Source organism: Meleagris gallopavo, chromosome 1 (assembly GCF_905368555.1).
Source record: "Meleagris gallopavo chromosome 1, MGAL_WU_HG_1.1, whole genome shotgun sequence".
Classification (NCBI taxonomy): domain Eukaryota; kingdom Metazoa; phylum Chordata; class Aves; order Galliformes; family Phasianidae; genus Meleagris; species Meleagris gallopavo.
The window spans coordinates 128,182,901-128,209,896 of NC_139404.1; the positions used below are offsets into that span (position 1 = coordinate 128,182,901).

At 37.0% G+C, this 26,996-nt stretch overlaps 1 protein-coding gene across 2 annotated transcripts; it reads left to right on the plus strand.

The window, feature by feature from the left end:
* Positions 1-21: 21 nt before the first annotated feature.
* TUBGCP5 (tubulin gamma complex component 5) lies at positions 22-23,285 on the plus strand. 2 transcript variants are annotated; one of them, XM_085213431.1, is made up of 24 exons: positions 22-276; positions 2,307-2,360; positions 2,464-2,572; positions 4,638-4,734; positions 5,287-5,397; positions 5,939-6,018; positions 7,029-7,164; positions 9,217-9,334; positions 9,985-10,074; positions 10,626-10,719; positions 11,000-11,231; positions 11,455-11,657; positions 12,191-12,306; positions 12,491-12,759; positions 13,660-13,858; positions 15,096-15,284; positions 16,177-16,359; positions 16,638-16,722; positions 16,838-16,958; positions 17,913-18,091; positions 18,886-19,011; positions 19,549-19,637; positions 20,738-20,838; positions 22,236-23,285. In XM_085213431.1, exons 1-24 carry the CDS (start codon positions 92-94, stop codon positions 22,280-22,282), a joined length of 3,213 nt encoding a protein of 1,070 aa, XP_085069557.1. In that variant the 5' UTR covers positions 22-91; the 3' UTR covers positions 22,283-23,285. The 2 variants fall into 2 exon arrangements, with proteins under 2 accessions (XP_085069557.1, XP_085069566.1); XM_085213440.1 differs by lacking the exon at positions 5,287-5,397.
* The last annotated feature ends 3,711 nt before the right edge of the window (positions 23,286-26,996 follow it).

The window sequence follows — 26,996 nt, forward strand, 5'->3', positions numbered from 1 at the left end:
GCTCTCGTGAGGAGTCGCTGCGAAATCTCGCGAGAGGTGCAGCAGGAGGCTCCGTGGCGCCTCCCTGAGGTCCCCTTCCCGCGCCGCGGTGATGGCGGCCCCGCTCCTGGCCTCGCCCGGCCGCCGGAGCCGCTTCGAGCAGGAGCAGGACCGGACCGTCCGCGCCCTCATCCGCAGCGTCACCGGCCTCCCCGAGGAGCAGGAGGAGGAGCAGGAGGAGGAGTCGGGCGGCGGCCGGTTCCAGACGGCGCTGAATTTCGCCTGGTCCAACTTCAGGTCAGCGCCCGCGGACTGAGGAGCGCCGCTGCACGGCCCCGGGGCTCGTGTGTGGGCTGCGCTGTGGGCGGCTGCGGAGGAGGGCTGAGCCGCTGCTGCGGTGTTCGCGGGAGAAGGTGCCCTTCGACAGCCTCGCCTCAGCGGGCAGCGTTTTGTTGGTTGCCGGGAAATGAAGAGTAATGGCTGTGCGTGGTGAGCAGGGGAGCGAGCTGCCGGCCTGTAGCGTTGCTGATACCGAATGTCATCTGAGCTTGTCGTAAACATGGTGCATTTTAACCTGCCTCCCTTAATCCTGCATTGGCTGCATCCCTTTCATTGTGTTACAGTGCCAGCCAGTTCCTACTGAACTTCCCTCCGCTGCTTTTTCAGTTGTCACAACCACCGTTTCACTGTCTGCTGCCACTCCTGACATGACCCGTTTCCAGTTTCCCTCACCACCAGTTGGCTGCTGTCACTGCTGGGCCGTATGTGCTTGCTGAGCTTTATGCAGTGAGCGCTGAATCCATACTTTAATGCTGTTTAAATCCAGTTTTTAGATAAGCAGTTGCATTGAGTGAGGCAGGGAATCAGCTCCTCATAGGCTCAAATAAGGCTGTTTTATACAGAACACTGAATAGCTGTTGGACAACAGTGTGGAGGCTTGACAAATTCAGCTTGGATAGATATTCAGGAGGCCACTTGTGTGCATTGGGAATGTGGGAATATGGTGTAACTGCTGTCCCGTTGTGATTTTTTTTATTTACCAGAAGTATTTTGTATTATGTATCACAGCACTACATTTAATCCTTTTGTAGCCAGATCAGAAACATTGCTTGTAACAGTGGTCATGCTGAGGCTAAATGTTGCTCATGGCCCCAGGGTTTCTCAAAACCTCTGATGATTCTCATTAATAACTTCCTTTCACCTTAACAACTTATCTTTGCCTTGGATGGGATTTTTAAATTTTTCTTTCTAGCCCTTTTTTTTTTTTTTTCTTCTAAGTCTTCCAGTTCTTGTGCTTGCCACTATTTACTGTCATTTCTAGTTGTTCCATCTGGTATTTATTCCAAAGCCTTAGATGCATCTAAAATCAGGCTAGTAGATCCGTGGTTAACAGAAAAGTTCTTCTTCATTTCCTAAATACAGGTATGTCTTTATCCTTCAATGATGTTATTAAAAAGCATTGCTATTAGGCTTGCAGTTTGATTTTTTAGCTCATTACCTTGACCATGAAGTGATGTTAGATTGTTTTTTCCAAATTCACTTGGTTAAACTTGGCTTTTGCCTCTGATTCAGAGGCAACGATTTTCATTTCTTTCTGCAGTCATATGAGTTTAGCGTAGCTTTCAGGCCTGTGTTCTTGGTATCTTGAATCTTGCTCATGTGCTCAGTGCTGTTACATCCCATTTCCTGTTTTTTCTCCCTCTATTCCTAACTGAAGAACCTTATTTGTGTTCTGATGTCTTCTGCAAAGTCTATTGTACCTTTCACAAGTTTGGTTTTTTTTTATCCCTATGCATGCTACTTTTTCTGGTTTATCTTTTTGTTTGTTTGGATGAGGTTCTATTTTCTTTTAGGCACTGCCCTTTGCCATTTACAAAGGAGTTTCATTTGGGTTTGCAGACCTTTCCATGTGGGTGTTTGTTTTGCCTGTGCTTGTGGTACAGGTCCCAGATAATTTGTGCGTTTGACACAGATGACTTTGACAGTATTTTTTTTTTATTTCCTTGCTCTGCTTGACTTAACTGATGACATACTTTAATTACTTATTTTGCTATTACTGCGGTAATTTTCCATTCATCTGGAATTGCTGGTTAAATTTAAGCTGCGTTCCATTTTTCTGTCTTTAAGGCTGATTGCCCTTAATCCTCCTTGAGATAAGAGGCACGGAGATTAAATTTTGTTGATGTTTAATGATGTTGCTGAATTAAGCAGGCTTTGTTAAACAGAAAATAAGATTAAAAAAAATTGCCATCGTGTAAATTGACTTTATTTTCTTTCTGACGTAAGTTGCCTTATCAAGCATCTTCTAATACAGATTTCTTATACAGATTTCACCGTTTTCTTGATGTGAACAGTCATAAAGTAGAGAGGACTATAGAAGGGTGAGTTATGTGTTTATTTATGTGTTTATGGATTAATAATGGATTAGTTAACTTTTTTTGAAGCATTACTTGTACTTTTTTTTTTTTTTTTTTTTTTAATTAGAATACATGAAAAATTGATAGTTCATTCTGACCTGGGAAAAGCAGCAAGCTGGAAAAGATTAACAGAAAAATTTCTGAATTCACCGCTCCCAAGCATAGAAGAAACAAAAGTATGTATGTTACAGTTTCCTTCTCCTTTTTGCACTCTTCTTGATGCAGTGGGCTTCTACTGTAATGTCATGTTGGAAATTTCAGATGGCTTAGCAGTAGAGTTTGTGGTTGCTGTTCACATCGTGTATTTTTAGAGTTGTATTTTGTAGTTTCCCTATTTGTTTGAGAAGCAGTCTTATTGTCCTTTCAGTGTTCCAGTGTGCTCATTTTCACAACTTAACATATTTTTCACTGCCAAGCAAATGTATTGTGGTCAACATTGTACAAATGTAGCTGAACCCTTGTGTAGATGTTTTAAAACAGTGGCTGAGCAGAAATTCTTGCGCTTTGCCCAAATTTTTACCTTAGGTAATGAATCTGAACTTTTTGATTTTATTATTCCCAAATGGAGCAGTCATGGATTGTAGCTTCCTTACTGAGACTGCATTTGTGGCTTTGGAGTGGATTGGATTTTTTTTTTTTTGCTTTTGATACAGTTTGTATCAAAGCAATTTAAGATGTGGCCTGAGTGGAAATGGCAAAAATTGTCTCACTTGAGCGTTTTCCATTGTGGTAGTTTATTATGAATTTCACCTTTGAAAACTGGAAGTTTCTGCTATTAGGAGGTTTGAGCTTGCAATTTGAGAGGTTTTGCTCCATATAATGTCATTCTTTAATACAAGGCTCTGTTTATAGTTGGAGTCAATTCTCCTTCTCATTGAACTGCTGTCATATACCTTTCTTTGGACTTTTTTTTTAGTTTTCTTCTACTTTGTGGGAAAAAATGTGGAGCCCTCAATAGCTGGCACATCTTGAGTTACTGTACTGTGCTCCTTAGTTTTTTTAATTACAACCTTTAACTTGTTTTGAGAGTCGAATAAAAACAAAAATCCAAGCAAACATTCTATAATTGAATGTTGCAAGTATCCCAAGACATTTTTATTTATTTTTTTTTTCCAATTGTGACTAGAATACAGTTGGAGATATTATATATCTCATTCTTGAAAGTTAAACTGCTTTTAGTTTTTAGCAGTGTCACATAACTGGGAAGATTGGGTATTTAACAGTTTTGTGCCTGCTAAGTGGAACGCCAGCTCTCATTTGTGGCTCTGCTGATGACCTACCAAAGCTCTCTGACTAACACTTAAGGTCAGTAATGCTCAGTAGGAACATGTTATACTCCATGTACGCTAATTGAGGGTGATGCTGGTCTACAAAAAAATTGAGAGTTTTTATTAGAAGTGGTCTTGGATCACATTCCCAATGAGCTTTTCATGTATTTCTTTTTAAGTCCATGTATATGGGATGTAGATAGCAGAATATCCACGTGGCTAGATGTGGAGTGTTCTGCTGAAGAACTCTGGAAGGTGAGAATGAGGCCAATGAAAAATCTTGCTTCAGAAAGAGAAAGCTCACTAATGACAGCAGTGGTTGTCCTCTAAGCAAGTATTAGGAATTAGGACCATAACACCAATCTTTGCCAAATACCACTGTTGCTGTAATATTCTAGCTTAGTTGAAGGCCTGTTTCAAAACTGCTTTAGCACAATATCAGAGTTAAAAATGTGTCCTTAACACTTTGCGTAGGTTTTCAGATGAGGGAAGATGATGTTGAAGATGATATCTAAATGTAGCAGTTTTAGTGAAATGTTTTCAGCTAACTTTGATTTAGCCTCTATTTGAAATAACAAACCATATGAGTGTGAGGAATTAGACTTAGATACCTGCAGGCCCTTTTCTTTTGTCCATGTTGATATAGCTGTGTACACTTACCCTGGCCTCAGCTGACTTTTTACTTTCACAATAGTTGTGGGTTCCTCTTATCTCTTTTCTAAATCACCTGATTAGCTGCTCAGTAAGAGGCAGCTGAGAGTGTTTTTATAGTGTTTGCATATTGATCAGCTAGCTGGTGGGCAGAAGAGAGCAGATAACTTTTGATATTGTGTTGCAGATTTTATTTTTTAGTTCAGGACTGAGGTGAGGGAATTAATTGTGAGCATTCTTAAAGATAATAGACTGAAGTTGTTTTTAACCAAAATCTTTTCAATCTCTTTTTAATTAGCTTTTTTCCCAATGTGTTTTATAGACAGATACACACTATTCCATACTGTCTCTTCTGCTATGTTTGTCTGATTCTCCATCTAACACCACCTATGTGGAAAAACCAAGAGAAAAAGAAGCAGGTAAGTTTACAAGATGTTTGTGTTGCTAACAAGAGATGCACTCAGTTAATACAAGCTGATAAGAAGGCTGTTTTCCCTCTCCATTTTATTATCTCCATCACATCAAGGTGCATTATTGATTGTCTTTTTTACGATGTGTACATTTCAAATAGCCTGCAAATAACCTTTCCTACCTCCCGTTCATGTTACATTCCATTATTGAGTTTTCCAGCCAGCGAAGTACCTTGGGAGCTCTAACACGCTCAAAGACAGACAGCTTGTTTCTATCCTCAGTCTCTGTCTTGCACCTTAATAGGATATGTATTGAAACAGCTTTGGTAATATAAATTCCTGTGTTCCCAGTGTAGTCAAGGAAAGGTAAATACCTTTGAAGGTTCCCGGAGGGAGACCCCAGTTGCCTGCGTTCTGAAGTAGGACTGTTTCACTCAGTGCCTAAAATGAGGCTTGTGCTTAAGTTTGAGTGGATACCATCCCCCATTTGTTTGCAGTGTTGTATCGTAGACTGAAAGAAGAATATTTCAGACTAACCTAAAGAAAATCTTGCATCTTAAGATTCCTTTTTGAATGATCTCTGCACATTCCCTCGGCGGTGTTTTGAATGCACTTTCAGCCCATTCCAGGAATGTGAATATGAAGAGGTTATCTCAAACAGCTCTAATTACAGTTGAGTAAGCTTCATGTTTAAGATATAATATATTCTAAGTGTGATTTGTTACTTTTAAAATGTGACACATCACATCATGGATATGTGGTGTCTTTGGGAGAGTAAGACAATTCTTGCTTTATTGTTGTTTATTGTCCACTATGATTGTAAGTTACACATTTAGACTGTCTCCACTGAGCTAATGGAGTAGTCACACTTAGTGTTATGTTGCATTCTTGCATGTTTTTTCAGGACTGAAGGATAGGCTAGTGTAACATAATAGAGATAAATGTGTCAAAAGCACTCCGTGCTGCATATTTTGAGTGTATAAACAATAAAATTGAGAACTCATAGATAAAGAATATACATAGTCAATATCACAGTTTGTGTGTCATGTTCAAAGTGTATAACCTTGTTAAAAGAACAGTGGTGTAACCTTAAGTGGATGGCTATGTCTTTGCTTTAGATTTAGAGTATAAAGGTAATTTAAGCTCTGGAATTTGTTTTCAAAGGAAGTCAGAGTGAAGTGATACTTACTATTTACTTTATTTATACTTCTAGAAAAGGAAGAAAAATTTGATTGGGGAAAGTATTTGTTGGAAGGAGAAGAAATTTACTTTGGCCCAGGCATAGATTCACCAGTAAGTAATTTCTTAAAGTAAAAGGAAAGCATATAAACTGTTCTGATGTATGCTGGAGATCTGGTTAAATTACCCTGACTTTGTGTGCTCTGTTTACATTGATTCTTAAAGGATTCCCTGGCATGCTGTTGCCTACTTAACACCATGAAATTCATGCAGATTCAAACAGAGTAGCTGCAATAGAAATGCTTGTGTTCTTCATTCTGTTCTGACTGAGCTGGCCTCGTCTGCCTGCTACTAATCAAAACTTCCTTTAGCTCTATAGTTAAACTCTTCCACTCCTAAATTCTGATCCCCCTGAAAGGTTTCAGAGAAAATAAATGGCTTTTCTTTGGCAGCCTGTGTACTTTCTTGACCTCTTTCCTACTTAATATAGGTGATTGCTAGCCTTAACTAAATATTGTCCATAGTATAAAGCAGTATATGAAATTCTTAGCATCAAAGTAGAATGTATATGGCAAGAGGAGATGAGGACTACAACAGATTTCCAAGCAAGTTGAAATTAATGGAATGTATGTAGCTTTCCCAGATCATCCTAAGATGGGTTTCCAAAAGTTACAATCTTGCCAGTATTGTGACAAGTTTTGGTGGTAAGTAAGAAGCAGAGGAAGTTCAGGTCATGCTACATTTTGAGTCTCAGGAGGAGAATTTCTATCAGTAACTTTGAAAAGCACCGTATCATCATCAGAGCCTTCTCCTGTGACTGGGCATGAGGAATATAGCTTGAAAAATCAGTAGCGTGTGTTTTATTCTACAGTGCTCAGTTTCTGTGCAGATAAATACAAATGCTTCTTCCACCTAAAATTTGCAGCTTTAATGTTAATATAATTTAAACCAGTCTCTGTGAGACAGTTATGTTAGTCTTAATGTCCTGAATTAGCTTTGTAGTGAAAGAAAGAAAATTGTTATATCCAGCTACAACAAGTCAATAGGAACTGAGTATAGTATATAGTATAGGAACTGTCCATTATGTTGTAATGGAACATGTGGGGTTTTGTTTTCCTTGTTAGGATTGGTCTGGAGAAAGTGAGGAGGAGGATGATACTCAGCCTTTGAGCAGGGAGGACTCGGGTATTCAAGTAGACAGAACACCTTTAGAAGACCAAGATCCAAACAAGAAAACAGTACCTAATGTTTCCTGGAAAGGTTAGTTTAAGTATTAATGTTTCTAATCTAATCATACATACTCAGATTTTACAAACAAATACTGCTTTATTATTCTTTAGTGAGATACTAAAGATACTTAGTGAGATACTGCATTTTAGACCTATAATTCACTTTAGTGTTTACTTGTTTAATTTTTCAATATGGAAAGCTTGATTTAATTTCTGCTGATGCTAATGGAGAAGGCTTCTGTTTATTTGTGTGGAAACAGGCGTAAATATTCAAAGACAGAAATGAAAACTTCCAAAGTGGATGTAGCATGCAGCTTTATGGGTATAAAGTAAATGTTTATTATTAACTATCAGGATGCTAAAATAATATTTAATTGGCAACAAAACTCATTGACTCAGTTCTAGGTATAAAACACTTCCAAAAAATTAGTTTTATGTCATTAGAACACTGGTGGCTTATTTTTGAATAGTTTCACAGAATATTAACTATAGCAGTAGATTTTCACATAGAATATTGTTGGATTTATGATATCCTGTATAAGAAGTCTGTAATATTCATAATTTGTAGAAGTAGTAGTTATCTACTGAGATTAGTTATGGTTTTCTTAGTAATCACATTTAAGAAAAAAACATTTTTGTGTAATGTACTGAATAGTAAAAAGGAACAGCATGACAAAAATGGTGATATTTGGCAGTTTATTTTTGAAGTCTGCTTTGTTTTGTATTGCCAATGGCTTATGGGCTGGTTTGGCCCAGTCCTGTGACTAGTAGGACAGAGGGACCCACAGATCTGTGCCTTGGAAAAGGATAGAGAGATGGGCCCTAAAACAAAACAGCAGTGTTGATCTGAGGAGAAAAACTATTTTGCTAAATAAGATATCAGAATGCAAGATAACACACTATAATACAGTATAATACAATACAATTAGAATTTAAGCTAATAAATCAAATATGAGAGAGAGTGTCCAAAAGCCAAAGACCTTACTGTAATGCTGAGATGAGACAAGCAACAGACATGAGCCAGATGATTCATCAGGTGACCTACAAAGGCCTTTTGTCTTCTTCCCCTGAATGGAAATGCTAACAGAACAGCAAACAGTCCTCTGTGGTATGTAGTAGCTCTTCTCTTCATGGACAGGTACCTGGACCTGGAGCATTGATTCTTTAACTCCCAGTGCACTACATGATGTTATGATGTGGAATACTGATAACCAAATATCATAAAACCATGACGTACATATATCATATGAAAATTGCCTGAAATAAAAAAGCATTCTCTGAGGAATAGTTGAAAACTAGGTACATCTCTGAGTTCTTTCTTTAAGACATAGATTCATAGAATTGCTCAGGTTGGAAAAGACCTTAAAGATCATCGAGTCCAACCACAACCTCACCATACTACCCTAACTCAACAACCCTCCACTAAATCATGTCCCTGAGCACCACATCCAAATGTTTTTTAAACACATCCAGGGATGGTGACTCAACCACCTCCCTGGGGAGCCTATTCCAGTGCTTAACAACCCTTTCTGTAAATAAATGTTTCCTGATATCCAACCTATGCTTACCCTGGTGCAACTTGAGGCCATTTCCCTTTGTCCTGTCACCAGTGAGAAGAGACCAACGCCACTCTCACTGTAAGCACTTTCAGATACTGGAAGAGAGCAATAAGGTCTTTCCTCAGCCTCCTCTTTCCCAGACTGAACAGCCCCAGTTCCTTTAGTCACTCCTCATAGGGCATATTCTCCAAGCCCTTCACAAGCCTTGTTGCCCTCCTTTGGACCTGCTCCAGTACCTCAATGTCCTTTCTGTACTGAGGTTCCCAAAACTGAACACAGTACTCGAGGTGAGTACAACTTTACAACTTTAGGAGGTGAGACATTTCTGTGTGAGTTAATTAATGCATGATGCACAAGTCACATGATCAAGGTGAAATGTAAGCAGTTGAAAACTCTGATTTATATGAAAAGATCTTTGCTTCTGCAGCTGAGCGGATAGGCTTATAAAAACACACGGAAATGTTATCATAAGCATTTCCTGAACAAATAAAAAATACCTCACCCACAGTCGTGTGTTTTTACAGTTGGGGAGCCTGATGCCCGCAGCTGGCTGGAGCAGCATGTCGTTCCTCAGTACTGGACAGGAAGAGCTCCTCGTTTTTCTCATAGTTTGCACTTGCATTCCAACCTAGCTGCAGTCTGGTGAGAAAACAATGTCACTCGCATCTTCCTTGCTGGCACGTAAAGCTAAATAACCACTTAATTAAGCGCCTTTACTGTAAAGTATAAAGCTAGTATAGTTACTGCTTGTGTAACTGCTGCCTCTGATAAAGAATCAAACATTACAAATATGAATAATCGTTATGTCCTAAAATATGAAAAATACTGTGAAAGAATTGTGCATTACTACACAGAAGAGTTCATAGTTGCCTGTGCAAGTTTCAATTTCAGAAGCAAACTTTTGAGATAGAGTATGAATTTGCTGCAATGAGTTAAGGAAATTGAAACTTTACTTTTTAGCTTAGTTTTTGGAATGGAAAGATTAACTCCATAACTTTCCATACTGTTGAATGTGAAATAATTAAAAACAGAAAACAAATATCAAATTCATTACTTATTTCCTATCTAACTGTTTGCCTTGCTGTGTACAACTAGATGACAGTGAATGTTTTCCATAGTATTATATTTAGCAATGTGGAAACAAACTGACTTAAAATGTCTACACGAACATTGTATCTATCCATATACAATTAGAGCAAAACTGAGCCTTAAGAGTATTGCTTCATCCTTACTTTCAGATTATTGATCTTCAATTTCAGGCCTTAAATTGTTTTCATTTCACATTTTACCAGGGACCACCACTTGTACACCAGTGATCCTTTGTATGTGACAGAAGAGAGAACACTAGTCACAGAAACCCAGGTTATAAGGGAAACTCTTTGGTAAGAGCAATATCGAAAAGCTTGCATTTTAAATTTCTATGTTTTTGTATCCTCATTCAAGGAAATAAGAGATTTATCTTTGAAGTTGTATCTGAAGAAAGAATTATTACAGAGCTTTTAGCTTCCAGTGTTGCTGACAACAAAGATGCTGCTAGTGTATATTTAACCATTGAGATTTACAAAGAAAATAGTTTACTGCTGCTTGTATGTATTGATTCCTCAAGTCTAACTGTTAAGAAGAACCAAGCTGTTCTTACCTTGCCCTAGAGTCTTTTAATACAGTGTCCAGCTTTGCAAAGTAGGTTTTGATCTATCCCATGGCTGGAACATGTCTTATTTGGAGAGGAACTTTAGGATGAGTTTGCCTAGTGTCAGTGTTTTGTTCTTGTTCTAGCAAAAGCTTAACAGTATGAATAGCATTACAGTTGATCTGTGAGCACCTTTCATTTGAAAACAGAAACGTAGGTAAGGCGGAGCTGATTCTTTTACTAATGTTATTGTGAGTCCATAAAGGCAAAGAAAAAGCATTAATCTTTCTGTTTCTTTTCAAGGCTACTTTCAGGAGTGAAAAAGCTCTTTATATTTCAGCTGAATGATGGAAAAGTGGTTGTGCGGAACGATATAATTGTAACTCACTTAACCCATGTAAGTTGTTTCTGAATCTCAGCTGAATGTATCTGTCAGTAGGAAGATGTAGTTTTGGGAACTAGGAAGTTAACACTGCTTGTGGGAAAGTAACGTTTCCGTAATTGTTCTTCATTTAGTCAGAGTGGAATGGGCTGTTCCTATATGTGAGAAAGTGATGAAACAATAAAGATGGCAGAATTTCATTGCATGTTTATTCCGATAAATATTTTGTGATTTAATTGTTAGGCTTTCATTAAAAATATATATAAATATATATATATATATATCTTTATTCTAGAACTGCCTAAGGTCTGTGTTGGAGCAGATTGCTGCGTATGGTCAAGTTGTGTTTAGACTGCAGAAGTTTATTGATGAAGTGATGGGACACAGCCCGGAAACTGTTTCTACTCCAAAGAAAACCACCGAAGCCCCATTCAGAACATACCAAGCTTTTATGTGGGCCTTATACAAATACTTCATTAGCTTCAAAGAAGAACTTACCGAAATTGAAAAATGCATCATCAACAAAGGTACAGTGCAAGGGAAATTTTATGGGATATTTCACAAGAGGGAGGCACAGAAGGAAATTTTTATGAGGGAAGCATGCAAAATATTATGTGAATGCATTTTGAAACTGTGAAAGACGCAATGCTTCATTTTAAAACCTCATGAATAGCAATACCAGAATATTTGATTTTCTGTTGCACGTTGCCTTTATACATCTTTCCCACCCTCCTTTTTTTTTTTCCCCAGACAAAACAGTCACACTTTCAATAGTAATAGATAAGCTGTCTCCCCGCCTGGCACAGCTGAAGGTACTTCACAAGGTTTTTAGCACAGGAGTAGCAGAAGTGCCACCTGACACTAGAAATGTTGTACGAGCGTCTCATCTGCTTAATACTCTTTACAAAGCTATTCTTGAATATGACAGTGTTGGAGAAGCATCTGAGCAAACGGTAGGCAAAAATCATTCTTCCTTAATGAAATCATACTCTAGAATATTTGGTAAGGCAGATTTCATTCTGCTGACTGAGTACATTGTCCTTCAGCAACTGAGGATGAATCTGGTAGCCATAATGAATTACTGTTTTCTGATGAGAGTTCACTCAAACTACCTACAAGATTAATAAGGAGATGAGCATTAGTGAAAATGTAGTAGATGTCACCGTGTCCATTATAAAACCACAGTGTGTTACAACTATCAGTTATCATTTAAGGAATGTCAGAGTGAGAGTAATGAAAGTTGCTGTTTGGGTCTAATTGCAGTGACAAAAGTAATAAGGGGAAACTTGCACAATGCATGTCTGCATTTATAGTGCGAGGCCTGTATTTTTAGTTGAATATTTTATCTTTAAAAATCATTAAGTATAGTTAAGTATATCTTATAAACTTACTGCCATACAATTAATGGGTTAGACTTTGCCATGTTGCTTGTAATATTTACTGGAAAAATGTTCAGCTTTTTTTTTTTTTCTTTCTTTAAATTCAGGTGTCCCTTCTGTTTTCTCTCTGGGTTGAGACTGTGAGGCCATACTTACAGACAGTGGATGAGTGGATTGTCCACGGCAATTTGTTTGATCCTGCAAAGGAATTCATCATTCAGAGGTAGGGATGCTGATGTTGGACACTCAAAGTTTGAAAGAACTTCTTGATTGTTCTAAAAGAAAGGCTACGTATACAGCAAAGATGACGATTAACCTTCTAGTAAGGAAGTTTCATCTTTTAAAAAGGAAAATATTCAACACATTGTTTTTTCTTTTTGTTTTTTCTTTTTCTTCCTTCTCTGCAGGAACAAAAATGTTCCAGTTAATCACAGAGATTTTTGGTATGCTACCTACACATTATATAGTGTGTCAGAAAAAACAGAGAATGAAGAGAAGATGAGTGATAATGCCAGTGCCAGTTCTGGCAGTGATCAGGCCCCTTCAAGCAGGCAACACACTATGGTCTCTTTTCTGAAACCTGTGCTAAAGCAAATCATCATGGCTGGAAAATCCATGCAGCTGTTGAAGAATCTTCAATGCAAAGATGGCTCTCCACAGCAGGCCGCATCCAGGGGTGAGCTGTCAGTTGGTGGAGTATCATGCCATAGGGTAACTAACAGCATGGGAATATTTTATATAACGGTGTTTCTGTGGCTATAGAACAACTTAACTGTCCTCCTTGTATGTCAGTATCATGGTTTGTAACTCCAGTTCTGATCGAAAACTTACTCTTCCAATGCAATCAAGTGACAAGAACAAAGCAAACAATGATCAGTGATCAAGTACTCCCTTCAGGTCTTGTTGCTTCAAACTTTCATAAACTTGTTTTCATATGCTTTCAAAACATTTCATTTGTTATTAGACAAACAGTAAACAGTAAAACTGTGTTTTGGTCTAATAAATAGTTGTTTTTCATTATTAAGTGGCTGAGTAATTTCGAGGTAACATACAGTACTTCTTCAACAAAAAAAGTTTACTAATAACCAGATGAAACTTATACTGACATTTTTATGTGTATCTATAGTCAGGTTACTTTTTTGAATGATTGTAAAACATAGTGTAGCAGGTAATCAATGTTGATTATTTATTTTTTTATTTATTTTGAAGGAGATGAAATGCATTTTTTGGTCATGCAATTTCTGTGGGGTTAATACTGATAGCTGAATTATGTTGGTATTCTCCATAGGCTTGTTTCCCTCTGTAACATGGTTGTTTTAGGTGCTGAGAATTGCCTTTATGAGAAAGAAATTCTGTTACAGTCTCTAATTAGCAGTGCATTTAACCAGATGCCTGACTTGAAGCATTGGAGTAGCCCCACTCATTTAGCAATATTTAGTTCTAAGCACTTGAGAAGTGGCCTAAATTTTGTTTAAAATCTATCAAGTGTATGTTGGATTTTGCAGTTGGTCTTGTAGTTCAGGCGATATTTTCTCTTACAATGAAATCTTAGCATGAAACACGTTGCCCAGTTTAGATGCTGAAAGGAAGAGTTTGTATACGCTGTTCCTGGAATCCGTGCAGTCTCGCCTGAGGCATGGGGAAGAGTCTGTTCCAGATATTATTACAGAGCAGCAGGCCACCAAGCAGAGCCTAATAAAGATGCAGTCTATAGCAGAAAGGCACTTGGAACTGGATGATGTCCATGACCCACTGCTGGCTATTAATTTTGCCAGGTAAGTAAATACCCACTAGATGAATGATCTTCCTGCTGTGTTGTTGAGAGCAATGTTCTGCTCAGTGACATCTGGTAAAGCAAATTTTTATTGCTGCTGCAGTAAACAAGCAAACAGAATGAAGAGGAACACCAATAATCAGTGGCAGAATCTCAATAAATACTACCCTTCTGCTTAGTTAGAGAAAAACAAATCAGTGAGGAATTGGCTGCTTACATCAGTTAGTGTAGTAAACAGGTGCAGCCTTTCTCATGACCTTTTTTGCACATAAATAAGTGTTTGAGTAATGAATGCTATGGTAAAATCTAAATTGTAAATGTGCTTGCTTGGAATTTGTATGCAGTATATACTAAAAATCTTTTTCTTTTGTCATTTCAAATAAAAAACAGCTATTGAGGTTTTTCCTAAATACTAGTTGGCAATTTCTGTGTTTTCAGTTCAGACTTCAGAGGAGGTTGTTTTAAAGAAATCATAATTATTAATAGGTAAAACTATCACTTCTCTCAGTTGTTGGTACTATTTGTTTAAGTTAGATAGGTAAGTTAATTCAGTGTCTGACTCATCCAGTCTATCAGGGCGATATCTGCAGTGAACCAGGCTTCTCACGCTGGATTCAACTATTGAGCAGCTTTTCAAACATCATTATAATAAGTTGACCTTTTCTGATACAATAATAATTAAACTTCACAAATGTAGATTGCCTGCAAATAACACAGGTACCTTATACTCAAGGTGCCTCAAACAAATTCTATTTTCCCCAAATTGTTGCTTTTTTTAAAAAAAAAAAAAATTCCTTACAGGGAAGTTCATCTGGCTACTGTGTGTGCATAACAGTAGCATAGTTTTAAAAGTTCCAATGAGAAAGGGTTTATTAAGCTGGATAGTGTTCAAACTTGATGTTGTTTTTCGTAATTACTCCTTTAGCATTATTTAGCAAGAATTAGTATGCCATCCTTTTTCATATTCTTATGCCTGGTCACTATATTAGGTGAAACTAATAATTAATATATTAATGGTTGCAACTGTCATATTATTTAATTCTATGTTACGTAGTAATAATATAACTTTTAATGTAACAGTTACAATTAATAGCTGCAAACAGCTTTTATTCTGCAATCCTGTTTTTTGAGCAGAGGTTCCAATTTTGATTAAAATTTTCTAAGGTATGACATTTTTCTTCTATAGTTTGCACAATATGTATGTATTCTAACCTAAGTATTTTTATTTGATTTTTAAGATTATATTTGGAGCAGAGTGACTTTCATGAAAAGTTTACTGGTGGGGATGTTTGTGTGGATAGATCCTCAGAATCCGTCACCTGCCAGACTTTTGAACTGACACTGAGGTCTTGCCTTTATCCTCACATAGACAAGCAATACTTGGAGTGCTGTGGTAATCTAATGCAAACTTTAAAGAAGGATTATAGGTAAGAAAGTAATGTGTTTAGCATTTCTAATTATCAGTGTTATGCCATTTAAGTAAAAGCAGGAATTTTCCTTAAAAAAAAAACAAACACAAATGTGAATTAAAGGCCTTTCTGTACTAATCGAATCATCAAGGAAATACTTAACAAAAAAGGGGAGGTCTGAGATGGTCACAAGTGAAACTATCTACTTGAAACCAACAGCAAATACATTGTTGAACACCCACTGAAGGAAAACAGGGAAATTGTTTTGGACAGTATTTTTAATAGTCTTGTCATTTGAAACTGGAAGATGAATTTTAGGAGGCCAGAATGTATTTATATAGTCTGAAATTTGGTTATGGTGATATAGAAATTATACTATGTGAAACAATGTTACGCAATATTTTTTTACAACATGAAGTAAAATGGCCTATTGCTTTTAGGTGGTTAGAAGAGGTCATGCTTTTAAGCTACCTTAAGTACTTAATGAATTTTTGTAGTTATGTTTTGAAAGAGATGCAGAGGTACTGTTCTTCTTACTGCTTTGTGAAGGAAGAATCACTATCATCACTTTCTGGAGCTCCATTTTGAAGTCCTTGCTTACACAGAACTCTCTTATGTTGTGTTCAGAAAGAAGGAGAGGATTGCCAAACTCTAAGCCATTTTTGAGAATTGCCTGGCCTGTAAGAAGGCTGAATACCATGATCACATCTGTTGAAGACAGCATACCTTTCAAGTTGACAGGAAAACATGAGTTGATTATTTTGTTTTATTTGAACATGTTTGGAGGCTTTCTTGAGCAGTGGATTTCATTACATTTCTGTTCAGCACATATAATGAAGAGTTGTTAAGGTTTGGCTTTGCTTGTATGATGAAGGCTTATGTAACATTCTGTATTTTTTTCCTTCTTTAGGCTTGTAGAATATTTGCAAGCTATGAGAAACTTTTTCTTACTTGAAGCTGGAGATACTATGTACGATTTCTATACATCCATTTTTGACAAAATCAGAGAAAAAGAAACTTGGCAGAATGTTGCCTTCTTAAATGTTCAGCTTCAAGAAGCAGTAGGACAGCGCTATCCAGAGGACAGCTCAAGGTAAATGCAAAATCCCGTAAAATAGACTTTAGTTACAGTTTCTTTTACGTCTGCCTGTATTAATACATTTCACTGGCATAGTTCAATACTAATTACTGCATATTTATTGCAAGAATCTGTTTCAGTGAAGCTTTGAGCTGTTGTCACCTTTTCAACACAGCTCTATCAGATTAAATTAGGCAATGTTTAAGAAAGTGGAAAAAAAAAATCTCTAATGCAAGTAGCCACTAATTTAGAATTAGATCACCACCAATAAAATCACTTCTTTCCTTGTAAAGGTTGTCTATATCGTTTGAAAGTGTTGATACAGCAAAGAAGAAACTGCCTGTCCACACCCTAGATGGCTTGACATTAAGTTATAAGGTAGGGTATAGTAACTTTAATATTGCTGCTGGTTTTTATTCTAGAATGGATTTGAAATGTTGTATTAATGTGACTTACCTTTTCTTGTCTCTGTCTTATCCTCTGCTGTTCTTAGGTTCCTTGGCCTGTGGACATAGTTATAAGCCTAGAGTGCCAAAAAATTTACAACCAAGTTTTTCTGCTCTTGTTACAAATAAAGTGGGCCAAGTATAGTCTAGATGTTCTAAGATTTGACGGTAAGAAACTGTTTGAATAAGAGATACTCTAAAAACTTGTTCTGGGGTCTAAGGATATAAATGGTCTGCTGCTTTTTGAAGTGAGCAGTTTGATTAAATCTGTAAAATATTAATCTCTTTTAGCTTCACAGTTCAGACATATTAAATAGGACATGGTTTTTACATCTCCTCATAACCTCATAAACAATGTTGTTCCTGCATTCTTGTTGCCTGTTTGGTTCAGGCCTACTTGGTTTATGTATGATCTTCTTACCTTGCTGTTGTAGGAAGATCTGTCCATTACCCCCCCTTATTCATAGCCCAAGTTTTTTGTGAGTAATATCTTGCAAGCAAGTTTAGAAAACAAGATAAAAAAAATACTGAAGTTGAGATTGAAACAGTAAACTTGATAAGAATACACACTTTAAGGTACAATTTAATAATTTGATGTCTGTAGAAAGAGGTCTGCTTCTTAATCTGTACTAATGTTTATGCTTTTCCTTTCGTATATGAAGTTGATATGTGATTCATGTCCTGGAAAATCAAATTAGAGAGTTTGGTGCTTCATCTGTGTTTTGTACATCAGCTAAATTCTGTTCCTAAAAGTATGCGGTTTTCTATTGTTAAAACTTTACAGATAAGGCTTTGTGTTTTACGTATTTCCCCCTTTGTGGAGGTAGTATACACTTTATTTATCTATTTATCTATCTATCTATTTATTTATTTATTATCTTTTTACATAATTAACTCTTAAATAGCATTTCCTATTCTAGTATTTATCAAATTACATTGTACTTATATTTTCAAAATACAATATATTGCTGCTATATTTTAATAAAAACACCTGAATTGCAAGAAAAATCTTATATCAGTGTATCTTGCATAGTAATGAGAAATAAATCAATTTTATTGATTTATAGTAACATCTTAGCTACAGTTTGTTTTCATAAATGTTTTAATATGTTTTATTTTTAGAACTAGTCTGTGCTGCAGAAAACTCACAGGTTAAAGAGGGACCTTTATTAGAACACGGAACACTTCCTCGATTTGGACCACAAACAGAAAGTATAAAACAACAAATACATCGCATGTTCCTCTTAAGAGTGAAACTTATGCATTTTGTTAACAGCCTGCACAATTACATCATGACTCGGGTTTGTCTTATATAATAATTTCATTTATGCTAAGAACTTGTAACTGTAAATGCAATGTTATTTTTTATTTAAAACTATCCAGACCAAAGAGAGGGAAGTTAGTAAAGCAAAATCCTTTTCTAATGTCTGTTCTGCAAGGTGATTTTAATCTAAAGTTTAAGCTAAAAAATGTTTCAGCTTTCACTTGGGCAGTTAAAATCAATTCTAAAAATGCTTCACAAGTTCTATGTGCAGACTGATCTTTGGATATTATTTTTTCATATCTCTTTTTCCTTCTTGGCTGTTTGTACCAGAGCTGTGTGTGCAATGCATGCCAAAATAGGCTTCTTTAAACTGTTAACAATCTCTCAAGAGCTATTATGGTCATAGAAGTGTTGCTGCAGATGTTTTTTGTAATTAGATTCTTCTAAAAAATCTCTGCTATGCAGATCCAAAATTATTACTACTCAAAAATAAAAGTAACATCTAGAAGGCTCATATCTAATCAATTGCCTTTTTTTGGCCTTTAATGAAATAATATAGTCCAAATTGATTCCTCCAGAGCTAATGTATCTGCCTGTGTGTAGTGATAATGTTCCTACTTGTGCAAAGTATACAAAATGTCACTGAGTTATGAGATGAGTTCAGAGTTTTCACCTTATAGTAGCTGGGAGGCTGAGCATCCAAGTTGAGACTGGAAAGGGAAGAGTGAATGTATCAGGCAGTTATTGGCTCTCAAAAAGGAAGTCTTGGAAATGAGTCACGAGGATTTGTGTGCAGCATAGGATTTAAATAACTGTGGTTTTCTCTTTAAGATTCTTCACAGTACTGGCTTGGAATTTCAGCACCAAGTAGAAGAAGCTAAAGATTTAGATCAATTAATAAAGATTCATTACAGATACCTATCTACAATCCATGATCGTTGCTTACTAAGAGAAAAGGTGGGTAAAAAATGAAATATTTGATGTATTGAGTTCAGCAGGACATGAAAATAGTTTAGTACTAATGATGCTGTGCCTGTTTTGCGGTTCATACGTACATTGTGATAAATAGATCCTCTTGAGGAAATGGTAACTTGTTTAGGATTAACACTGATATTGTTTCCTTTGCAAGTCTCAGCTTCATTTCTGTGAAGGAGAGAAAATTATCTACACTGGAGTTTACATACGTTTGTTTTTTTAGAGATGCTGGGATTTGAACAAACAGGCTTGGAAATGTAATGAGGATTGTACACATGGAGGCATGTCTGTTGTCTCATATACTGTCTGTACTAATACTCATTGAAATAATCATGAAATGAATGAGGGCAAATACAAAGCATATCTTAACTGGGCAGACTTGTGTTATGCCTTGGAGACCATTTTTACAGATAAGATTAGAAGGCGTAGGATACGTTTGTGTCCTTAATAATGAAAATGATTATTCACTTCATTAACAATTACTTGCTGATTGTTACTCCTTTTGTTCTGTTACTCTAGGTGAGCTTTGTCAAAGAAGCTATAATGAAAGTTTTAAATTTAGTGCTGATGTTTGCAGACCGTTGGCAGGCGGGTCTGGGGGCTTGGAAGTAAGTATACGTACCTAAAATAAAACACACTCATGATTTCACTCAGAACGTGCTTTTGAGATGTTTAATGCTGGATGCCAGAAGCTAATCACTATTTCTTAACAAAAGTGAAATTTATCTTAGAACATAACAAGTATCATATGCTTCTGTGAGTGTGCGTTTGGTATTTTCTAATTACAAGGGTGGTTTGTATGTATCTTTAAAATATTGGAAAAGGTTGTACAGCGTAGCAACAAAGAGAGGTTTTCATCCATATTTGTTTGCAGTGATAAAATGGGATGTTCATAGGTTTTGTTTATCATCTTGTTTTCTGGCTGTGATTTGAAGTCGTAGGCAGCCAGCTGCTGACATTTATTGGTTCACGAAAAGTGAGATTGTTTTGCATGACTGTCATTCTAGAAGGCAGTGCATTTTTGTCTTTCTTAAAAATAAATGTAGGTTAAAAATAAGTGTAGATAAATCTAAATCTAACACCTAAATAACCTTATTCTTCCAACTTAGACTGTCCACATTATAAAACCTTTGTCAAAATTTCAAGGGCAAAAATGTGGAGATGTTGAAGTCTGTGAAAGTTGACTTTGGAGTGAAGATTTTCATGTAGAAACTAGGTGATCTCCAGAGGTCCTTTCCTGCCCCTACAATTGTGTGGTGTTCTGTGGTTCTGTAATAAGAAAGCAGTGTGGGTGATTGGGGCCTGTGCGTCCTTGTTTTATTTGGTAGTGTAAGTTTATCCCAAAGAGCTCCAAAGCAATTGGGACCAGGAATGTTTGTCTTGAAATTCCTGAAAACTGTTGTGAGTACCTCAGAACAGTGGTTCTCAGCTGAAACCACAAAGTTCCTCCTAGTAACTGCAAATACTTATAAGGGAATGACAAAACCACTAGTAATGCCGCTCTGATAGTGTTCAGGCACTTCAGTCTAAATTGGCCACAGTTTAGATTCTAGAGTGGTATACTCAAATATAACTGAAATATTTTAAGTTGAAGATGGAATGCAGTGCGAAGAACATGTTGGTTGTTCACTGTGAAGTTTTGGTTATATTTTGAAGGTAACAGTTGCTTGACTGACTGGTAAGTGTACTTCCCTTATACTTCTTGTAGGATGGAATCCATAGAGAAAATGGAATCTGATTTTAAAAACTGCCACATGTTTCTTGTAACTGTCCTCAACAAAGCTGTCTGCCGAGGCTCTTTTCCTCACCGTAAGTACATGATGCTATTCATATACCTGCACTCATCACACAAAATGTATTTAAGTTTTAATCTATTTGTCAGTACAGATTAAAGAATTGTGAAAATTGTGAAAATAATAAATGAAGTATTCAGAGAAACATAAAGCCTTACTTCTGAATAAGTTGAATTAATTCATTTTAGAATATACGTACCATAATTTATTTTTTATGGCAACTATCTTCAGTTTATTTATTTGCTTGAAGAGAGGATCATAGTATCACAGAATGGCTTGGGTTGGAAGGGGACCCAAGGGTCATCAAGTTCCAAACCCCCTGCCACAGGCAGGGCCACCAGCCTCCAGATCTGGCACTAGACCAGGCTGCCCGGGGCCCCATCCAACCTGGTCTTGAACACCTCCAGGGATGCGACATCCACAGCCTCTCTGGGCAGCCTGTGCCAGCACCTTATTAGTCTCTCTGCAAAGAACTTCCTCCTAACATCCAATCTAAACCTTCTCTCCTTGAGCTTAAAACCACTCCCCCTTGTCCTATCACTGTCTACCCTTGTAAAAAGTTGATTTGCCTCCTGTTTATAATCTCCTTTTAAATACTGAAAGTGTGCAGTTGAGGTCTCCTTGCAGCCTTCTCATCTCCAGGCTGAACAAGCCCAGCTCCCTCAGCCTGTATCCCTTGACTGATACAACCAAAGCGGTCTTCTAAATAGGTAATTAAAACAAAGACCTGAAGAGCGTATACAAGCATTTTCTGATGTTGCTAGGTGACAGCTGGGGAATAGCCTGAACAAATAACATTTTAGAATTTTGATGCCTTAGCTGCAGCTGCCCTTGTGCTCTTGACTGCCTGCTGGAGGTTACTCAGTACCAGAAACAGCAGAAGAGGATATTTGTGCTTCTACTTGCAGCCTGATACTAGCTTAAATGGGTTCTCAATGCCAGTTAGAGCTAGGTTGCAACTTCTGAATTGAATGAGCTGGGATTTAGATGCACATTCACCTGTTTTTCCTCTGAGATCAGCCCTTTCCGATAGGGAAGGGGAGATGGGCTTCTAAAAGAGATTATATGTTATCGCTGCTCTTCAGTCAACAAGAAGTTGTCTGCAAGAACTGTCTGTGAGAATGGCTAACTGCACATAATTCCCCCCAACTTTTATCCAGTTTTCTGTTTGCTGCCATTTGCTGCAATTAGTATTTCAAACAAAGGAGCTTATTTCTTGCCAGTTCTTACCAGAGAAATGTCAGAAATTTATAGAATTTAAAATATCTTACCATCTTAAATCCTGAAGTGTTAACATTTAAAAAAAAATAAACTGGTATTTTCCATTTAAACTATGAAATTGAATGTTACAGTGAATGTTTGCAGACTGATGTAAGTGCAAATACTCATTTTTTTTAATGGTTTGATTCACAGTGGAATCTTTAGCTCTGTCACTGATGGCTGGCATGGAACAGAGCTAGCCCCTGAATCTGCTGAGCTGCAGAACAACTGAAAGCAGCATTTATGTTGAATGTCCTTTGTTAACTGTAAGCATCTTACACTTCATTTTGAAACGTATATAGTTGAATTATGCTGATGGTTTGGAGTTGTGTAAAGTATTTTCAAATGTAAATAATGTACAGGTATTTAAGTGTATTGGTTGTGGCTGTATTGTTCTCTGTGTGTATATGCTTTAACATGAAAAAATGTGCATTGTAAAATGCATCCTGCGTGAACAATCTTGCCTGAAATATATGAAGTGTATTTTGTGCTGTATAAAGTATTTTTATCTTTTTCATTATTATTATTATTATGAATAATTGCTGATTTACTGTTTCCATTAATTTTGCAGCTGTGACTAGGTCACAGGGCACTGTGCAGTGGTGTGACTCAGTTCTTATTATTCAAAAGGTTGGTTGAGTTCATTTTGGGGAGAAAAAAAAAGAAGCTAAGAGCCATTTATCTTGTTTGCTTAATGGCTCCTAAGCACTCTTTGGGAAGAACAATTATGACTGTTACAATAACCTGATATTAAAAAAACAACAGCAACATTAACTTAATTGAAGTGGGTTACTGCAGGCCATAAAATACTGGTATTTTTTGATGTTAAATGATGAAAGCATACTAATTTTGGTGGTAAACTTGTCAGCTTAAGCATGATGAAGATGATAGTGTGAAATACATTGCTTTTACCTGTTGGATTGCTGAGATATTTCAGAGGTTATCAGATACAACTTGATCATTCTCCTTCAAAGCCTTTTGCAAACAAAGCCATTCATTTAATAGTTAATTTCTTGTAAAGAGGTAGATCACAATACAGAAAGGGTACATTTTTAGAGAAGTGGATGTAGGGCTTGTTTTACAACCCTGCTACATCCCCATGATTTTTTTTTGTCATTCTGACATGTGTACACCTACATTTAGAAGAAGAAAATCACAGCCTTTTTATTTGAATAAATAAAAGATTAAATAATTGGAATTTGACCGTTGTGTGTGAGTTTCTGCTTGAATCTCAGTGGTAACTTACTAAAGTTAGAGGGGTGTTTCTGCTATATAAGTGCAGTATATTAATAATAGCTGTGGAACAGTGGCTCACGTTATAAAGCTGTTTTTGGAGCTGTGAGTTTGCTGCATTGCTTTACACGTATAAATATTGTTGTCTTGTGTAAACAGACAGATCTCAACAGGTTCCTGCAAAGTTATGGCTTTTTTTTTTTTTTTTTTTTTTTTTTTGTTTTGAGTCTTTTTTGTTTAACTGAAGAGCAAGTCCTTTGGTTTTGGTGAGTATGCCTTCTGGTGCTGCCAAGACCTTTCATTGGCCTTCTAGCAGTGGCTAAGTAAAGATTTACCTATTCAGAAAAGAGGTTTTTCGTGAAGTTTTGGGTATTTCAGCTATTTGCTCAAATTTCAGATTAAAAAAAAAAAAAAAAGTCTAGCATTTTCTGATTTCTTTAGAGAGAAGTGCTGTTAGTTGGATTTCACTCCCTGTCAATTTCTTCTGGATGATTTTGACTGCTTGCAAATTCCAATTTCCATCAGTTATCTCTGATTTGAATCTTCAATTTGGGATCCTTCTCTTCAACACAAAATGTAGCATTTCTATATTCTTTATTTGCACTTTTTGGATCTTGAGCATGTGAAAGCTTCTAAGGGATAACTTCTGATTTAAAACTTTTGTTGTTTAAAAAAAAATAAAAAATGAAAAGCCCATTAGGTAGCAGATTTTAAAATTTCAAGGAATTGATTTTGCAAAGTTGATCTTTTTGTGCTTACGGCTGTTGGTTTCATAATATCAAAAGGCTTGTGTGTACTGAAGTGAAAATGGTATGTCCTGTGATAGAAATATGTCTGATCTAAAGTAAGAAATAGGGACTTATTTTTAAAAAAAATGATTCTTGATTATGGGGATAATATCTTAATGAATTATTGAATGAGAGGAAGCTCAAGCTGATTTGTAGCTGCAGCCAGATTGTTCTCGTGCTAGAGATATGGAAACTACAAAGCAAAAATACTGTTAGATCCTACTCTCAGCCAAGTTATCCAGTTCTATGCTAAGCCATAGAAGGCCTTGGGTTCTTGAAAAACAAGTACTTAAATGATGTGCGTGGAGGAGTGAATGATTTTATAAAGGAGCACTAATCTGGGTGAAACAGCAAGCATGGATTTAGGTACTTAAAAGTAAGGATCTGGCTAAATGGTATTAGAAAAGATTATAATGTTCAAGGTGAGATCTGGTTAAATCTGGTGTCTAAGAATCTTTGGGAAAAGAAAAACAGCATTATTGGATGCTGTCACAGTTAAATCTACACTTTATGTCCAAATCTGTTTTTTCCTCTCTAACTTCTGGGTGCACTCTGTCAGAAGTTAGTGTAGAGGCCCTTATCTGTCAGCCTCAGTACTTCTCTTCCTTTTCTTTCTCTTTCCTGTGATCTTCTATCATATCTAGGCCTCATTTTAGAACAGATTTCAGAAATTCTCTAATGCTTTCTTTGTTGTTTCGTTTAATAACCTTCTAATTAACTAGGTCCTTGGGGACCTTTGCTAGTGTCAAGCTATTGATAGCAAAAACAGTTAGCAAGCAGTTGCTGATTGCATGGTTTCCTTGGTAGCATGGATTAAAGATACCATCTCTGAATTGCATGCCCATAAAAAACATAAAAATATCCACCCCTCAGCTGCATTTTAATCTTATTCACTCTACAGATTTACATGTTGCCAGCTTTCTTCCTGTACTCTTTTGCTTGCTTATAGAGAAACATTCCCACATCTCTGCAATTTGTAGTTATTGGATCATGCTGTGGCTTGTTGCTGCACTGCTTTTATTACTGGGAAAGCTGTATGGGGTTGTTGGTCATGGCGTCTAGATAACTAATAAAATGACCAGCACTAGATGGGCCTTAGATGAGGCCAAGTGAGGGATTATATTTGAGCTGTTGCTTGCATGATAGAGATGGGACTTGGACACAGCAAACACTCTCAAAGTGCTCTGCCAACCTCCTGAGAACTGAAGCAACAGCTGTTTTATGTGTGGGAGTACGGAATAGTTCCATAGTCTTGCTCTGCTTTAAACCATTTGTCATGTCTGATACAAAATTAAGTGTGTACTGACTCCTTATGTCAGACATTTTTTTCCCCAGTCTTTTAAGAGTGTGGACAGCTGGCTGACTATTTGCTGCAGGTGTAGGTTTATTTTTTAACTAATTTAGAGACAATTATCACTTTTCTTTCTTTGTAGTTTTGCATGGTGTCCTGTTACGGGTGTCCTTGTGGCCATTGTTTGTGATGGCTTCATAACAACCTTTCTGTGTTGGATCATGACAGATCATAGCACATGCCTGTGTTGTATTATCTCCTTTGTGAGGATAAAAAGATCAGTGTATGGACTCAGCACCTCAAACAGAGAGGTAGGAATGCTATTAAGCTTAATCACTAAGATACCTGGGTGGAAAGGTGTAAAACTGGAGTACGTAAGCGTCTTAGAAACACATAAGCAAGGCCTCAAGACTTTTGTCTAACCTCTTCTTTCACATGGAATGACATGGAAATCATCTGGGCTTCTGCAGATGGTTTTCATTCAAAGAGCTTGGATAAATACAGCCGAAAGAAAGGAATTCAAAATAGAACAAAACCAGCTGGAATTCAGGAAGTAGTCTTGTGGGTATCTGCGGCTAGCGTAGCTAGCATAGAGCATTGAAAAAAGTCTTTATTTGATCTGCAGGTAATTGGGTTAAGCTTGTGCTGTTTTACTATCTGGTGTTCATCTGATGAAGATGTAAGGTACAGAAATTGTCAGGAGCATAACACATTGGTGTTATAGATATCAGTAAAGATAATGGTGACAGGTTAAATACTGAGTTTAAATAAATACCACCCAAGAAAGGTCTGTTTGAGATTCTAATTCTAGCCATTGGTATCATAAAGGCCACACCTACCTTCTAGTGGGTAGGACATCAGGTAATGATCATGTATATGTTATAACTTTAGCCAGACCCAGAAGGTCCGTATTCAATGGTGCAAGAATAAGAGGGATGATACAGTAAAAGGAGAAGCTGGTCATGAAGACCCACTGAAACCCTTTATCAAGTACAGTCATTGCAGTACTTAAATTGCACAAAAATGGAAAGCAAGGAGTCATGGGGACATTCCAGAATGTGATACTGATAAGTATGCCTCATGTTACATGAGAGTGTAGACATTCAGATGGTGATATGGATTGTCCTCTAATTCCTCTTGGCAGCCTGGTCCGGTGGTTGGTGACCCTGCACATAGCAGGGTGGTTGAAACTACATGATCGTTGTGATCCTTTTCAACCCAGGCCATTCTATGATTCCAATATACAAAAAAAGTAGAAAACATCTTGATAGACAAAAAAGCCGCATATAACCAATTATCAGTATTTTTTATCTGACTTCATGGGTTGGTATAAATTTGAGTATGGGAATGTCAGTGAAGAGCAGATGGCTCTCCACTAGTGGGGGAATATCTCAATCACTCAAATGTTTCAGAAGGAGCATGGGAAGACCCTGGGATGTCAGCCAATCCTTAGGATAAGGTGAAGCAGCCGCTTCTGGCACTGGGTGACTTTTGGCAAAGATGGGAGCTCCCAGGAAGTCTAAGTAGTATCACGTAGCTGGAGGCAAAATGCTGTAGATCAGATCTCACTAGGAGCTTTTAGCTTTGGAGTAAGTTCCCTGT

Coding starts and splice junctions, on each gene's coding strand:
- TUBGCP5 (XM_085213431.1), top strand. CDS start 92: ATGGCGGCCCCGCTCCTGGCCTCGCCCGGCCGCCGGAGCCGCTTCGAG. Junction 7,165..9,216: donor ACCTAATGTTTCCTGGAAAG/GTTAGTTTAAGT, acceptor GTGTTTTTACAG/TTGGGGAGCCTGATGCCCGC. Junction 18,092..18,885: donor ACAATTACATCATGACTCGG/GTTTGTCTTATA, acceptor TTTCTCTTTAAG/ATTCTTCACAGTACTGGCTT.